This window comes from Lontra canadensis, unplaced genomic scaffold (genome assembly GCF_010015895.1).
Source record: "Lontra canadensis isolate GAN:19392208 unplaced genomic scaffold, GSC_riverotter_1.0 scaffold94, whole genome shotgun sequence".
In the NCBI taxonomy this organism is placed as follows: Eukaryota; Metazoa; Chordata; class Mammalia; order Carnivora; family Mustelidae; genus Lontra; species Lontra canadensis.
Genome location: NW_022631088.1, coordinates 7,788,244 through 7,803,824, shown reverse-complemented (window position 1 = coordinate 7,803,824; position 15,581 = coordinate 7,788,244). Strand labels below are relative to the sequence as shown.

Here is a 15,581-nt window from a genome sequence, read left to right as displayed (position 1 = left end):
TAGTCACTGCGTTCTTGCCAATCACTTTCCATGTTTACTTTCTGACCAGAGTATTTGCTTTCTAGGCTTGTTCACTAAGATGTTGTGACAAAGCCTGAATGGGGTTTCAAAACATAATCCTTGCACCTGAAACTTGTGGGAACCAACATATCCTATCACACTGTATTTGGACTTTAATACTTCACAGAAAATTTTAACATTCCTTCTGGAGATTTATAAACTGATATAAGGCCAGTAGTAAGAATACTTGAAGTTCAAAATACTTGAAAGGTTTAAACCCAACATGAATTGGATTCACAGTTTTTCAACTCCTAAAGCATTAAGGATGTCAGAGTAATTCTGAATTTGATATGAATTACAAACCCTTAAAGATAAAAAGAACCTAGCTGTCTCCCTTCCAGCCTAGAAAATGTTCCCAGACCTTCGTCCAACGGGGCTGGCACCGCTGAAGGAGAGGAAGCAGTGTTGGCAGCTCTCGCCATCAAAAGACGATCTGGTACAAAAAGGAGCTGAGCAGATCCAGTGTGTTTTACCACAATAAAAAACCCCGAGGGCAGAAAGTCGCTCTGCTGCGAGAAACAAAGCATCATTAATCCCAGCAGCACGGCTGAGCCTAGGAAGGGGCGCACTGGTCACATCTCTGCTAAGTGGGGGTTGGACAGGTCCACCCTGAGAGTCCCTGGCAGCTCTGACTTCCTATGCTTCTACGGTTCTTTCTTTCCGAGCTGAAAATTGCCTTTCTTTGTACACAAGGACTCAAATGATGACACTAACGGCACTGACCGTCAGCTCCTCAAAGTCAATGAGCACAAGGAAAGAGACACGTTCATCAGTGGTGTGTGCCCTGATGTCTGCGGTGTGTGGAGGGACAAGGAAGAGAATCCAAATTCCGGAGGAGGTCGGGCTACACTTGAGGCCGGAGGGCTTTACCAAGCGACTGAGAAAGCATCCAGGGAGCAGACGTTCTCCAACCCCACACGCGGCCGGTGAATACCACACACTTTGTCCCACACCCAGGGGTCTGGACTTTCAACCCTGCACTGTGTGGAGATAGCCTGGTGGAAACGCAGTTAGTTCTTCTGGGTTCTCCCCGCTCAGGGCCAAATGGACAAAGTCTGGTTAGACTCGACTCAGGACGCCCTGCACAGTGCCCTTCTCCCGAGATGCCCCTGCTCTGACCTCGCCGGGTGCAGAGAGGGGTCATGCCCAGGGAACATCGGTGACCCCTGTGCCCAGCCCAGGGCCCCACAGTGGGCGGCTGGGGGCTCTGGAGGTCCTCCTGCTGGAGCACGGGGTGGGGGGGGGAATGGGGTGCTCCAGGACCCCAGAGGCAGGAAAATAAGGAGGTGGGGGCTCATGGGTCAGGGGGCTGCAGCCCCGGGACCGCGTCCCAACCCACGGCCGCCCCTCCGCCCAGTATCCACGGGAGAGTCGGGGGCCGGGGCGCACGGGTCAGGGGGCTGAGGCCCGGACCCCGTCCCCACCCACGGCCTCCCCTCCGCCCGGTCCCCAGGCCACTGCGGGAGAGTCGCACCACAGGCCCCCCGGTGCACCCACAGTGCTGTCGGGGCGGTCCCCGCTCTCCCCTGCCGGCTCACCCGCAGCGACTCGTGATGCCCAGGCGACACGGCTCTCCAGCGGCTCTCGGTCCTGCCGCGGCCCCAGCCAGCTAGAGCCCGCGAACCTCGACTTCTGATTGGCCTCTCGCTAACCCACGCCGCCAATCAGCGTACAGTACTGGGGGGCGAGGCTGGGCCGCGGCCGACCCGCCCCGGCCCGCAGGATCGGCTCCTGATTGGCTTTCCGCAGCCCCGCCCCGCCCCGCTCTGTGGTCCCTCCACTCAGAATCCGCTATCTCCACGTAATTGCGCTTCTTGTTTCTGATTGGCTCTTCGCGAACCCGCCCCGCCCGCTCCAGAAGGGCACCCGCAGCTGGGTGCAGTCCCCGCCGCGGCTCCGCCCGCGGCTTCCCCCGGGTTCAGCACCTCCCGCTGCCGCTGGAGCTTGGTCCCCGGGGCCGCCTTCGCCCGCGAGGCCCGAAGAGGCTGGGCCCACACGCCCCCGCCGCACCTGGCCACCCCACCCCCGGCTCGGCCTGGGCTGCGGCTCCGAGCGGCCCCTCGCTCCCAGGCCCGCGGGCCGAGCAGCACCCGGGGGCCGGGGGCGCCAGGGCGGCCGGGGGGCCCTCCGCTGCAGGAGACCGCCGGGTGCGCGCCGGGCGGGGGTCCCCGGGGTCGGGGGGCCAGGCAGGACTTCCCGGCGGGCCGGAGCTGACCCACGACGCGGTGTCCGTGGTTCTGTCGAGGCCCCTCCGTCCCCCTGCAGGAACACGACCCCCCGCGGGTACAGCATTCCCCCCCCCCCGCAGGTACAAGCCCCCCCCCCCCCCCCCGTCGCGGGTACAGCAGCCCCTCCCCCTGCAGGTACAGGAACCCCCTCCCCCGCCGCGGGTACAGCACGCGCCCCCCCCCCACATCACCCCCACCCCCGACACCTGGAGGTTCCCCAAGCCCCTGTCAACCTGGCCTCCTGGTCCAGTCAGCTTAGTTCTCTCGACTCTCATCTCTGAGGAGCAGGGCTGTATTTTCAGGTCCTGGGGGTTTTCTTGTCTGGAAATCCCTTCAGGGTGTCAAGAGCAAATTTCATTCCCATTTCCCACAACCCAAATCTGACTCCTACTGGCCTCTTAAGGGCTTCAGCTTACTGTGGCCCGTAGGGCTCCTGACTTCCCTCCAGGGTGGGTTTCTCTGCTTCCTGCTCTTCTCTGGCTGAGAGCGGGTGGGACGTAGACGGAGCCTGGAAATGCTGAGATGAAGAGGCAGGGTTAGGAGGTCTATGGCACCCCTTTCCGCCCACAGTGCCTTCTTCACACAGACTGTTCCGTAACCTGCCCTTTCATTTTTAAGTAATCTCTACCCCTGGTGTGAAGCTGGAACTTAGAGGGGCTGGAGACCGGAGAGGCAGGAAAACAAGGAGGCACAGGTGAGGGGGCTACAGCCCGTGCACCCTGTCCCCACCCACAGCCCCCCTCCCCAGGGGAATACCGTGCTTCTAGGACTGAGCCAGCCTTTCATTTGAAATGCTCAGCTCGGTCTTCAATAATATCCTCACACATACATCTTTTGTGCTTTCTAATTATGTCCTTATGAGACACTGCTCAGTCACAGGACTGAGTCCATGAGAATGAACTTTTCTAAGGCTTGTAGCACACGCTGAATTATGTCTTTCCTCAAAACGCCAATACTGGATATCCTAATGAAAAAAGCACCAATCTGGTAAAAAAGATCACACCACTGTGGGGTTAAGAGTTGTTTTCCGTCCCCACCTGGCCACCTGGGACACAGAGCTGGCTCTCAGAGCTCAGTGACACACCCCTGTAGGAAAAGGAGCCGGACCCCTTGCAGCTGAGCCGGTGAGCTCGCCTGCCACACGGGAGCCCCGTCTGCTCGCTCCTGCAACTCCTGCAGCGGCTTAGAAGGCTCAAAACTCAGTGACAACGTCATTGTCACCATACATGCAAATTCTGTGGGGACCGGACAGGTGTACGAGCTGTTTCAATTTCAAAATCACACTAAACACAAGCTTTTTTAGTCTGGTGTTTTGGAAAATGGATCAGACAACTCACATCAGATCAAAACAAATGGGCTGCGGCCCACGTCTTTCATAACTAAAACCCCAAACTAGCCTCAAGTGAGAGCTGGAGCCGCACGTCAGGACGGATGCTACTTCCAGACGCCGGTGTTCTCCTGGCCCCGCCAGCATGAGCCTCCGGAACACACACTTCACAGAACACGAAACTGCAATCTTCAGAAAATTCTTAATACTGTACCAGCCTTGGTTTATGAATAGCAGATTTTCTTCAAGTTGATTAATTAATCTCTACCCTGAATGCGGGATGTGAACTCACGACCCTGCAACCCAGGCGCCTCCTATTCTGACTGAGCCAGCCAGGTGCCCCCATGAACACCAAATTTTCGCAAACTTTCACTGCTCGCTCAGGTTGCTGTTAAGTGTGGTACAAAGGGCAGCTCCTGCTCGATCACACAACACCGCTCCAGAATGGAGGCCCCCGGCCCGACTGCCAGCTCTGGCCAACTAACGAGCGGCCGGTGGAAGGAGGCGGCAGCTGATCCCAACGTTAAGAGACTCAGGAAAACACAGCGTCTCCATCCTGCCTCCTCAAGAAAAAGCCACTTCCTCCTGTAACACACAGCTGGCAGCACGAGGCCAGTTCAGTCCGAGACTGACTGGAATGTACATCGCCCGCACACGGAGACCGTGGAACGGACGTTACGTGCAGCGCAGCTGTGGAAGGACCAGCTCCCTCACTGAACCGGAATGCAATGTGTGGGTGCACCAGGGTGCTTCCAGACTCACAAATGAGGGGGAACCACGACAAGGAGGTAACTGTAGAAGTGACATTTCCGGCACGACGTGAAGTCTATTTAACCGTCCAAACGCAGCTAAGGACAGGAATGCCTGGCTCAGAAGTCCGTCCCCATCTAAAGAATGTTCAGGAAAAGACAGCCCAGCTGGCTAGTGTCTGGACCAGGGATCCTCCTTTGGGTGAGACAGTAGTCTTTTCAACTGTCAAATGGGATTCCACGGACCTGAGAACCTGCTGGGACACCGCTTGCATGGAGTTCGACTTTGCTCACCCTTCCAACGGGACTGCCCCACCTGGGATGAAGGGCCCACAATCACCCTGGTTTCCATTCCCACTGGCCCCAGACTAGCAAGGGGAACAGGGATGACCACGGCTCTTTCTGGCAGTCATGTCGAGAATGACTAACCTCTCAACACTTGCATAAGTGTCCTTGAAGAGAAATTTCTGGATGCCGTCCTATCTCTTTTTAAGTTACGGTGTTTTATTTTCAATCCACCACAAAGTATTTTATAGCAAGAGATATGTGATAATACAATTTTCTTTATTAAAAATAATTTACAGCATCAATAACATATACACAATTGTCATCAACTGAACTTTGCCTCCAATATATTTTTATACAATACTTAACATTATTGAACTTAAAACTGTTACACTGTTTTGTTGGCTTTAAATAATAGACAATGATTTATAGTTACTTGAGATACATGGTTTCGCAGTCATATATTATTTGTAAAATTGATAGAAACATCGGCACTATCACACTTCAGGGGAAAAAGCCCAAGTCCGCCTGCTCCCGCCTTTGTTCCTCCAAGTCAACATCCAGTATCTGAGCACCTCTCCTACACCTAAAGGCAAAGACAGGTGTCTTTTACTACCACCACATACAACTGTCAGTCCCATCGCATCTCCACCTCCTGTCACCCGCCACCAAGAAGGCGGATGCGCTCCTCCTGTGAACAGCCATGGCGATGGGGATGCCCCCGCAGTCAGAAACTGACCACTACTGTCGCCATGGACACTCTCAGCTGTAATGCTGCAACTCCACAGGGGGACGGAAGCCCCAGTCGTCTCCTTGTGCAGGGACAGCGATGCTGAAGGCAGCAGACATAGCCGCAGCAGGCGGCATCATTTTCTTAAGATGAGAAGAATGCTACCGGTGGTAACACCTCTGAGGTTACACCTGAACTGCAAAACTCACTTGCTTCACTCGTGTGCCTACCATACTTCCTTTCCACAGTACTGTGCATCTTTTTCAACACCCAATGACCCGGACAGTCAATGAAATGAAAGCCAGAGATGTTACCTCTCTGCACACAGAGCGCTCGGCCCGAGGCGGGAGTGGACGGCACCCACTAGGGCGCACACCCGGACTCCTTCTCTGACGCCAGCCGTGGCCAAGCTCTCTGCTCCACTGTCTCCGTTGTGCAGGAGCCAGAGGCCGGCATGTCCTGGTGCTGGACCAGGGACAGGGGCCACACTGGCCCAGCCTCCTGGCCTGGCTGTTTGGAACCGACACCCACAACCACGGATGACACAGACGTGTCCCCAGGCAGACGGTCTGGAGCCACCACCTCTGCCAAGCATGCAACAGGGATGTTACCATTCGACTCGCGACTCCTCTAATTCATGTTTTCATGTGAATTAAACATATGCAGGACAGATACACAGGCGTAACAACACATCAAAAACACAGCGTGAAAGTACCACAGAAAAGAGTCCAAACAATTTGAAAGAAGGGAAATCATGTTCTCAGACTCCAGTCCACGTGATTGTCTGAACACAGACTTGCAGACGACTTCCAGAAGACAGAGCCCATGTGTGCGCTTCTGTGCGGAGCGCTCAGCGGTCCACACCCCCGGCGCCGGCGGTTCTGGCCACGATCCAGCAGCACAGTCCTCCCTCCGGTGTGACGTGGGCTGGCCAAGCTGCCGCAGACCGGCTGGGTCAGAGGAAGCTCTCCACATGGACGAAAATTTCTGTAACTAACCTTTTGGCTGCTAAGTTTAATTTCTTAATTTAAAAAAAGGCATGGGACCTTCTGGAATTAATTTCCCAACCTTTTTCTTAACATTTGCCAAACATCTTGTTGACAGAACACTTGCTGCGGTGAGCGGACATGTGTGTGGAGAAAGTAGCTTTCCGGACAGCAACAATCTCAGTGTTTTATCCTGATAGCTTTGGTTAAAACAAAACCGTAATTAATAGAATCATGCATCCCAGGTAAAATAAGGATTCAAAGTGACAGAAAACCAATTTTAAATAATTAAGAAATAACTAACATTTAAAAAATGCTTCGAGTTGAGCAGCAACCACATAATTTAGGGTGGGTGATTTAAAAGTCTAGAGGAAATCATTGTAGCATTTAATGATTCAGTTCTCTTTAGCAACTAGAAAAGAGTGGAATTTTGGTTAATGATACCTAAAATAATAGGTTATAGGAAGCAACATTATCACATCAATTGAGCAAAATGATCGAATCCCACTGCCAGAACACCAACTGAGGCTGACGGGAGCTAATTACTGAACACGATGGGACATGTGTGTTCACACATCCAAGCCCCGTGTCCACGTGTGGAGAGACCTGGGCCCAACGGGACACAAGGACTGTGTCTGGGGGAGTGCTGAGCCCCCGCAGTTAGACGGCCACTAGGATCACCCCAGCTTCTATTATAAACTGTGAATGCTGACCATGTCCAGCTCAGGTCTGAAAGTCCATTTGTAAATCAGATTCCAACTGCCACAATTTTAGAGTCTGATCCGGCTTCTCGATTCCAACCTGCTAGTCTTAAACCAACAAACAGTAGTACACAGTTTACAGGTGCAAAACTAAACAACTTCAGGAAGGTTATTCATGTAAGAATCTTCAACACAAGTTCAAATTCTGTCTTTATTTACAAAATGGTCTGATAAAATGCCCCCGTACTTAGAGGCCTCTCCCACAGCACACCTCACACGTTGATTTGAGCATGGTTAATAGCACCATTCGTATATTATTTAAAATCAGAAAGATTTCATTTCAGTCCCTACGTTGATTCATAACCATTTACACCCGTGGTGAGATCGGTGAGCGCACGGGACCGTCTGCAGCGGCAGGCGGGGAGCCCCGGGTCCAGCACGAAAGGCTTTACTCGCAGTTACCAGTTCTGAAAGGGTGTCCGTGTGGAGTAGAGACTATGAGAATTTTCGTGCCACAAAGTTTAATAGTCCTCCGTGTTTGTATAACACCACCTCCACGTCACTGTCAAACGAAGCAATCACGCTGAATACTTTCCCAGTGCTCGTCTTGAAACAAACAGAAACATCTCACGTGAGCAGGAGCATCTCGAGTCCCCCATGTTCAGAGCCTCTGTCTCCAAGCCCCATGCCACCACCTGCCAGACTCTGCGAGGCCCTCCTCCCGCCATATCTAAGCACCGCTACCTCTCGACCAGCCTCCACCCCCAGCGCAGAGCCCAACGCAGGGCTTGAGCTCACGACCCTGAGATCACGACCTGAGTGGAGATCAAGAGCCGGACGCCCCTTCCTCCCCATTTCTAAATGACAAGTCCCGCATCACCTACGACACTCAGCCAAGCGCGGCAGACTCTGACCAGGTAGAGAAGTTCCACCCAGTGCCCATGTCCACTTTGTACCAACTGGTCAGTGTGTGGACATCGGCTACCCTACCCTGCGCTCCTCCCAGGCCTCCCCTGCAAACGTGTGCGGGCTGCATTCAAATCCCATCAGGCCGGAAGCAGCGGGCAGCCAGGGAAAGGCCGCGGCCGCGCGAGCAGGGAGCCCACGTGTCGTCTTGCTCCCGGGACCGAGTGTCGAGCGTGCTCTGCGTTTCCTCAGGCTCCCAGCTGCATTAATACGGCTTCACGGGAATTAAGCCACAGCGCACGTGCACTAATTTGCGCAGGGGTGCCGCTGACGAGCACCCTTTCTCCTCGGTTTACACCCGGCTGAGTACACGGGACACACCCACAGACGAGAATCCGAGAGATACCTTCATAGTTAACGTAACTCCAGGAGACAGCTCTTCGGGAAATGCTAGAGAAAACGTTTCTCTGCCAGAGAGGCCCAAGGAATCTGCATTCTCTCCCGGAAGGAACTGCAATGGCGCTATGCCAATTCCAATCAAATGATCTTTGTGAATTTTTTCGTAACTTTCAGCCAAAACAGCTTTCACACCCTGTAACAAATGTGCATTTTATTTCTTCCAGTCAGCTCTTCAAAGTTGCCTTTTCGGACCATTTTCAAGGTAAAAAATTCTACTTGTGGCCCCTTCTATAAAACTTCTTAACCTAAGAGCATATGGTCCGTGCCGTATCAGGGTACTACGGATGACTTCTCTGTGTTTTCAGGCAGCTCCCCAGCTGCTTCTACCCGCCCCTGCGCCCTGCAGGGCTGAGGCCAGCAACGCCAGCCGGGTAAAAGCCCCCCATGGGGCGTGGCAGCCTGGCTCCAACAGGGCTCAGGAGGGTCTGGGATCCTGGCAGACCCACACACGCGTAGCAGCCCTCTCCCCTGCCCTGCCACAGGAACACAGACAGAGAGGTGCGTCCCGCAGCAGCGGAGGAAATAGGAGACGTGGGTTCTGCACAGATTGGGAAGCTAAGCGACCCTGAGCAGACACCCAACGACAGAAACCATCAAGTGAACGTAGAGAGTGACACCAGAGCATCAGCAGATCCTTGTTCTCTGGAGAAAACAAGCCAGAGAAGCTCCAGACCCACGTTTCTCGACTGTCCCTACGTCCTCCTGCGGAGCCTTTCCCAGACGTTCTCCTCCAGCCACATCCCCTGCTGCCCACCCCGCCGTTTTAATGCCACACAGACCGTGCACCTGCTCAAGTACCGCGTGTGCATCCGCACTCTGTACGGAAAGAGAGGGGCACGCTGTTAGCACCCAGCAGTCAGCCCTCGGCCCTGGGAGCGCCATGGCCCGACGTGAATGGACAGAACGGGTGCCCTGGACCGCGGGGGTGCCAGGCACAGGGGAGGCGGCGGGGGAGGGCATCATCGGAAACGAGCAGAAAGTGCAGGTCTGCGTCGTGGGAAGTTCGTGCAGACACGGACACGTGGGGCGCTCCCAGTCGGGACAGGAGGGTTCCCGTCCGCTCGACCACATAAGGCCCATCGACAGACAAAACCCAGCCGACACCCCCAGCTTGCAGCAGTGCTTCAATGTCTAACTAGACAGACGACTTAGGACCAAAGCCTCCTACTTGTCTGTTTTAGACAAAATTCGAGAAAAAAGGGAAGCTGTACCTGTAATTAATATTCTGGAGATAATTGCTACCTCAGAGGACAAGAGAATCTGGCTTGTTCCTGCAGGTCCTCTGAGCACTCAGTTCTAGGGGGAGACCAGAGACTCAGGGAGCGCGGAGTGTGCCCGATCACCACAGCCTGGAGGGGTGCTGACCGCCCGCTCCGTCCGAGCACTCCTGAGCGAGCGCAGGCAGAGAGCACACAGCGTGGGTCCTGACGACCCTCCCCAGCAGCACCTGCCCCCACTCCAGCAAGGATGCAGGTGCGAGATGTGCCTTCCCAGCGGGTGGCCAGGAACCATTACCTCCATCTCGGCCCACCTCTGAGTCCGTGAACCCCCAAAAGAGAAAGTGAAGGGCGGGGACAGGGGCAAGGAAAACTCTCAGTGGGCAGCGGAATCAGCATTCCAGAGGGTCCATTTAAGACTGGGGCCTCCTTTCCCTCCACGGTACGGATTTCTTCAAGTGGGACCAAATCTAACCGGAGTACTAGAACGCAACTGCATCAGTACAAAATATCATCCGTGATCCCCTAAACAAAACACCCACCAATATGAGTTCCAATTCAGCATAAAAATCCAAACAAGCAACATAAACTCTGACCGACTGTTCCTGACAAAAGGAAACACTTAAACATCAATTTTAAGAAGATAAAGTTGAAGCATCACTACCAGCAGACGCGGCCCTTTGGCAGCCCAGTCCCTGGAATTTCCAGAACCGTATTTCTTCCCTGCCAAGATGATCAGGGGGACGCCTTCCTTCTGGTACAGCTCGGCCGCCTCAAACACGTCAAGCTGTGGAGTGAAAGCAAACAGGAGCGTCTTCAGCACAAACCCGGGTCCAGGCAGCGACTGCCCAAACGCTCTGTGCGCAGACTTACCGTCTGTCCCGACGGGAAATGAACTGTTTTGGGAGCTGGTTTCCCAAGGAACTTATTGAACAGCTTGATATTCGCGAACGTGCCTCTTGTCATCACGGCGTCGTTGCCTCTGCGGGCCCCGTAGGAGTTGAACTCGCGAGGAGTAAGGCTGCGAGGAAGTCGTGAAGCTCGTTTCATCACATGGAAAACCTCCACATGGTACTGGACCCTAAAACTCACTCAAAAGTACTCTCTTTGTAACAGAAAATTCCACACACATACAAACGTGGAGAAAACAGTGAATGCCCAGCTTCCTGTTTATCCTGGAATCACCCCCAGGAGACAATTCTGAAGCAAACTCAGGGAACATATTTCTCTAAAACCTACGAACTCAAAAAATACTACCTAGATAGGGGAAAAAAAAAAAATCAGAATTTCTTCCCATCAGACAGCCTATCAATAATGGGATCAATCATTCCTCCAAGAAGCACTGGTTGTCTGTACAGGCTTCCCTGATGTCTGAGGACAGAGCGCCCCTAGGCAACCTTTCCTCAGTCGAAACAGCATAAAGGGAAGAGTTTCCACCCCTTTCCAGAAATTCACATTGTGCCCCTTGGCTTTTACCAAAACCCTATGCAACACCAGGACCCTCCTTCGATTTCTTTCAGTCAGCACGACCATGAAAGCGCGGCGCGAGGTGACTTGGCCCACAGGAGTCCCAGCGCCAGGAACGGCGGCTGACACCGTAACCTGGGTGGGAGGGTACTCATCACCGCTGGCCTGGTCACAACACACGCGACCTCTGAGGGCCCAACAAGCGAGCACAAGCGACAATCAGGAACCAACGCTGACCAGTCTCTACTTTGGTCTTTTCCACAAAGGCAGTAAGTTCTCTAAACCTGTATGTTTAAGCGGCTTACTTCAGGGCAAGCCTGAAGAGGGGTTTTAAGGACCCGAAACACATCCTGACTGATGAGAACTGAGAGATCCGTCCTCACACGTCAGAACCCGTACGGCAGTTACCCGCCTGAGAAGCGCGGGGACGGTTTCTGGTGGGTGCTAGGTCACGGTTACGACCACGATGAAAACCATGACCAGAGTTTCTTTCTCACCACTACAAATAAAAGCCCCGTGTGTGACAGATTTATTCTCATCGAGTTATAAGACAAGGAATTGCTATTAGCAACTTCTACCAAAAAGGGTTTTAAATTCATACCAGACTACTGTTAACCAGAGAAAAAGTTCAAACATGAATTCCACAATAGCACTGATGCGACCGTGAGCAGAGCCTGGCGGCACTGTCACACGTGCGACCACGCCTCTGGGCCCTGAGCGATCTCGGTGGAAAGGGGTCACTTGGAAAACGGCCCCCGAGTCCGTCTCTGCTGTCCACGCAGCTCTGTAACAGAGCAACTCCACACTACCAATCACGCAGGCACGAGGTCAGAGCTTTCTAGGTTTGGAGTTCTAACTCCCACATCAATCATGTTTACATCATGTTCTAAGTTTTAGGCTCAATGGGCGGAAATTCATGGTCTTCTGATGGACACAGACCAAGCTTGGTCTCACACGCACGCTGTAGTCCACAAAACACACATTTAAATTCTGCCCTCCCACGACAGCAGGAGCCATCAGGCTTCACTGGGTAGGTCAAACAAAGCTAACTTTTCAATACAGTTGCATTGAAAAAGAAAAGAAAAATCTTGTTTCCGATCTATGAAGGGCTCAATTTAAAACAGCAATTTCCATTTCTAAAGTTACAGGCAAAAGCAGGTACTACGGGTACCCTAGTCACTGCGTACGGCAGATGCAGCAGTGACCAGACCTCCCCTGTGGCGGCAGCCCGTACAGCCGAAGGCTACGGTGCCAGCCCGGCACAGCGTCGACAATCTGGGTAGAACTTCGGACCCCCAGAACCAAATACCCTCGTGCTGACCAGAATGCTTCCCCAGAACTTCCAGGCGGCTAACCCGTTCTGTGTCCTACGCGTGACCTCCTCTATTCTGACAAGTCAGCCAGAGAAAGAAAATGCTGAGAACGTCCCAAGAAGAAAAAATACACTTACAGCCCTAGATCGTGTTTATCAGAACAAATCTGAGCGTAGGGGGGTCCAAGCCGTTCACATCCATGCTGCTCAAGGGTCAAACAGTTTACTGCGCAGGGAGCGTGACCGGGGCCCCGTGCACCTACCCTCTGTTCGTCAAGTACTTGGCAGCGGCGCTGCTCCTGGCGATGCTCCCCGCAGGCGATATGTGGTCCGTGGTGACCGCGTCCCCCAGGAACAGGAGGACATGCGCGTTTTCAATGGGCTGCAGGGCACCTGGCTCTTTGGTCTACAAAGTAGAAACCGTGAAAGGCTTTCACCCTTCCTGAAGTTTTTTTAGTTCCTAACAACCTCGAAAAGATCAAAGAGGGAAACCACACTTACAAGCTTATCAAAAAATGAAGGACATCTGATGTACGTGGACTTCAAGTCCCAAGGAAATAGCACTGAGTCCGGTGCCTCCAGGGAATTCCAACGCTTGTTTCCCATCTGTGAACGTGGGTTTGATGAACAAAAGAAAAGATAAAATGGAGTCAGAAAAAAGAGGCTTGTGAAAATGTTCAAGGGAATTAATTAAAAAGTCCTCACATTAGAAGGACCCAGAAACAGGCCTTCTTCACTGGGAAAGGAAGACAGCGCATTCTAGAACACTAGGACATTGTTGGGACAAAATAAATCAAGATTTGCTCATCCAATCAGCACACTAGATTTTCATGAATATACTGAGATTAAGTTTTAATATAAACTGAGCATAAAAGACTTTTAAAAATCCAACGAAAGGGTCAAGGGTTTAGAAGAGCAACCCACGTGGCTACAAAGAGGTCGTGCTGTGGGCCGCACTGCTCACTTTCAGGAGCGGGGCTGAGAGAAAACCGTCTGCTGAGGTCAGTGTGTGCGCCCCCACACGGTCCTCCCTCACACTCCACGCCGAGTCTCACCCCGGCTCCACACCGTCCCCAAGACCCACAGTCCACGCCACAGCCACCTCGCACACAGAACGGCTCAAACCAACTGGCCCGACTCTGTGTGTCCTTCTTTTATCTGAATTTAATTTTTCAAATTTTATTTTAAATAGATTCCACACTCAGCATGGGGCTGAAACTCACGACCCTGAGACGAAGACTCCCACACACGACCGACCACACGGGTTGGGCACCCCTGCTCCCGTCCTTCCTGCCCAGGCTTCCCCCAACACCCCCTCCACGTGGAGACGGAGCCTAGCACGCCTCGGTGTGCGGCCTCGAGGAGGCTCCCTGTCCCTGCCTTCAGGACTCCATGTACTCACGGCCTAAACCACCTCTGGGACGTCAATCCCCACGTCTCCCCAACACTGGCTCCCGGCACGGCCCCCACTCCCCGTGCGCCAGCCACCCCGGTGCCCTCATCAAGGGTCCCTGCGTGAGGCCCTCATACGTTCGCTCTGCCCGGAAAGCCCTGCTCTGGTCCAGATGTACGGAAACTTCTTTACCTCCTGCAAAACCGGGCTCAATGCACATCCTGCTTCCGACAGCCTCCGTAAATCTCCCTCCTCAGACTGTGGTCATCGGCTCTCTCGACCTGCTCTGTCTTCTCCACAGCACCTACCACATCTCAGCGTGTTGTGTAATTTACATCACAATTCTGTCTACAGCTCACTGCCCGCCTCTCCCCATCAGGGTTTGGTTTTTGTTCACGGAGATATCCCAAAACATGGAGCAGAGCGCCCCACACGTAGCAGGCGCTCAACAAACACTTGCTCAGTGAACACCTCTGCTACCCTCATACTATGTTCTCAGTTTTGTTTCAGAAACTGCGAATAAATGTATTTGCTCATAGGTGCACAGAAACCTCTCTGGAAAGATTCGTGAGCAAGGGACGTGCCTGATGGCCTCTGGGGAGGTAAGGCAGGGAGACAGGGGCAGGAGGGTCACACCATGCTCGCTCTTACTTCTGGACTTTCAACCATCTCAATGGGAATAACAAACAAGGGCTATTTCTATGAATTCTGCCCGCATTCAGGATACTTGCTACATATTTCTAGTAAGTCATCAAGGTCATTTTTTCCCCCTAAAGATTGTATCTGAGCGAAGGAGTGAGCGAGAGAGCACAAGCAGGGGGAGGGGCAGCGGGAGAAGCAGATTCCCACCAAGCAGAGAGCCTGATGCGGGACTCGATCCCAGGACCCCGAGGATCATGACCTGAGCTGAAGGCAGACGTTTTACCAGCTGAACCACCCAGGTGCTCCTAAGATTGGTTTTAAATACTCTAAGCTAGTCTCCTAGATTATTACAGATCCCAAATACAACATGATTATCATTTATTATACACTGTATCAAAATAATGTGATTTTAATTTTTATTAAGTTCAGAAAGACACAAGAGATCAACAGTGCCCTTTATTAAAGTACCTCAGAAACAAGTGAGCCACTTACCTCCATTTTCTCTTTCAGTGCTTTAAACATGGACGGTGTAACGCGCTCTTCCTCCGTCTGCTGGACCTCCTCTCTGGTGGGCCAGATGTCCTGCAGGTAAACACTCTTGCCAGTAGCGTCAGTGCCTGGAGAGAACATTGTGACATCAAAGTTAGTATAAAAAGTAATTCCTTCCAGGGGCCCCTGGGTGGCTCAGTGCATTAAGCCTCTGCCTTCGGCTCAGATCATGATCGTGCAGTCCTGGGATGGAGCCCTGCATTGGGCTCCCCGCTCAATGGGGAGTCTGCTTGTCCCCCTGCCTCTGGCCCTACTGGTGCTCTCTCCCCCAGATAAATAAAATCTTAAAAAAAAAAAAAAAAAAAAAATTCCCTGAAGGTATTCACATCTTTTCAAAAACCTGTCCCAGAAACCAAGTAAACCAACACCAGACTGCGGCAGGCATAAGCAGCTAAAAAAACAAAGCCCTTGTACATCTATATTCTTCATATGAATCCAGAGATGAATAACTAAAGGATAAGGTTTCCTGAAATAATTCAAAGAATAGACGGTCTAAGAAGCATTTCAGAAATACAACAAGTTCTGGAGTGCAGAGCATATGTAGGTTTGCCTGTGTAAGGACAGAAAGAT

At 52.7% G+C, this 15,581-nt stretch overlaps 1 protein-coding gene across 1 annotated transcript in view; it reads right to left on the bottom strand.

The window, feature by feature from the left end:
* Positions 1-7,258: 7,258 nt before the first annotated feature.
* IREB2 (iron responsive element binding protein 2) overlaps positions 7,259-15,581 on the bottom strand; it is a 39,500-nt gene continuing 31,177 nt past the window's right edge. The window contains exons 16-22 of the mRNA XM_032836768.1: positions 14,955-15,079; positions 12,929-13,033; positions 12,691-12,833; positions 10,522-10,669; positions 10,313-10,435; positions 8,379-8,564; positions 7,259-7,672 (exon numbers count right to left, since the gene is read on the bottom strand). Of these exons, the coding sequence (XP_032692659.1) occupies positions 7,562-7,672; positions 8,379-8,564; positions 10,313-10,435; positions 10,522-10,669; positions 12,691-12,833; positions 12,929-13,033; positions 14,955-15,079 (941 nt within the window). The 3' untranslated portion in view covers positions 7,259-7,561. The remainder of the gene's footprint in view (positions 7,673-8,378; positions 8,565-10,312; positions 10,436-10,521; positions 10,670-12,690; positions 12,834-12,928; positions 13,034-14,954; positions 15,080-15,581) is intronic.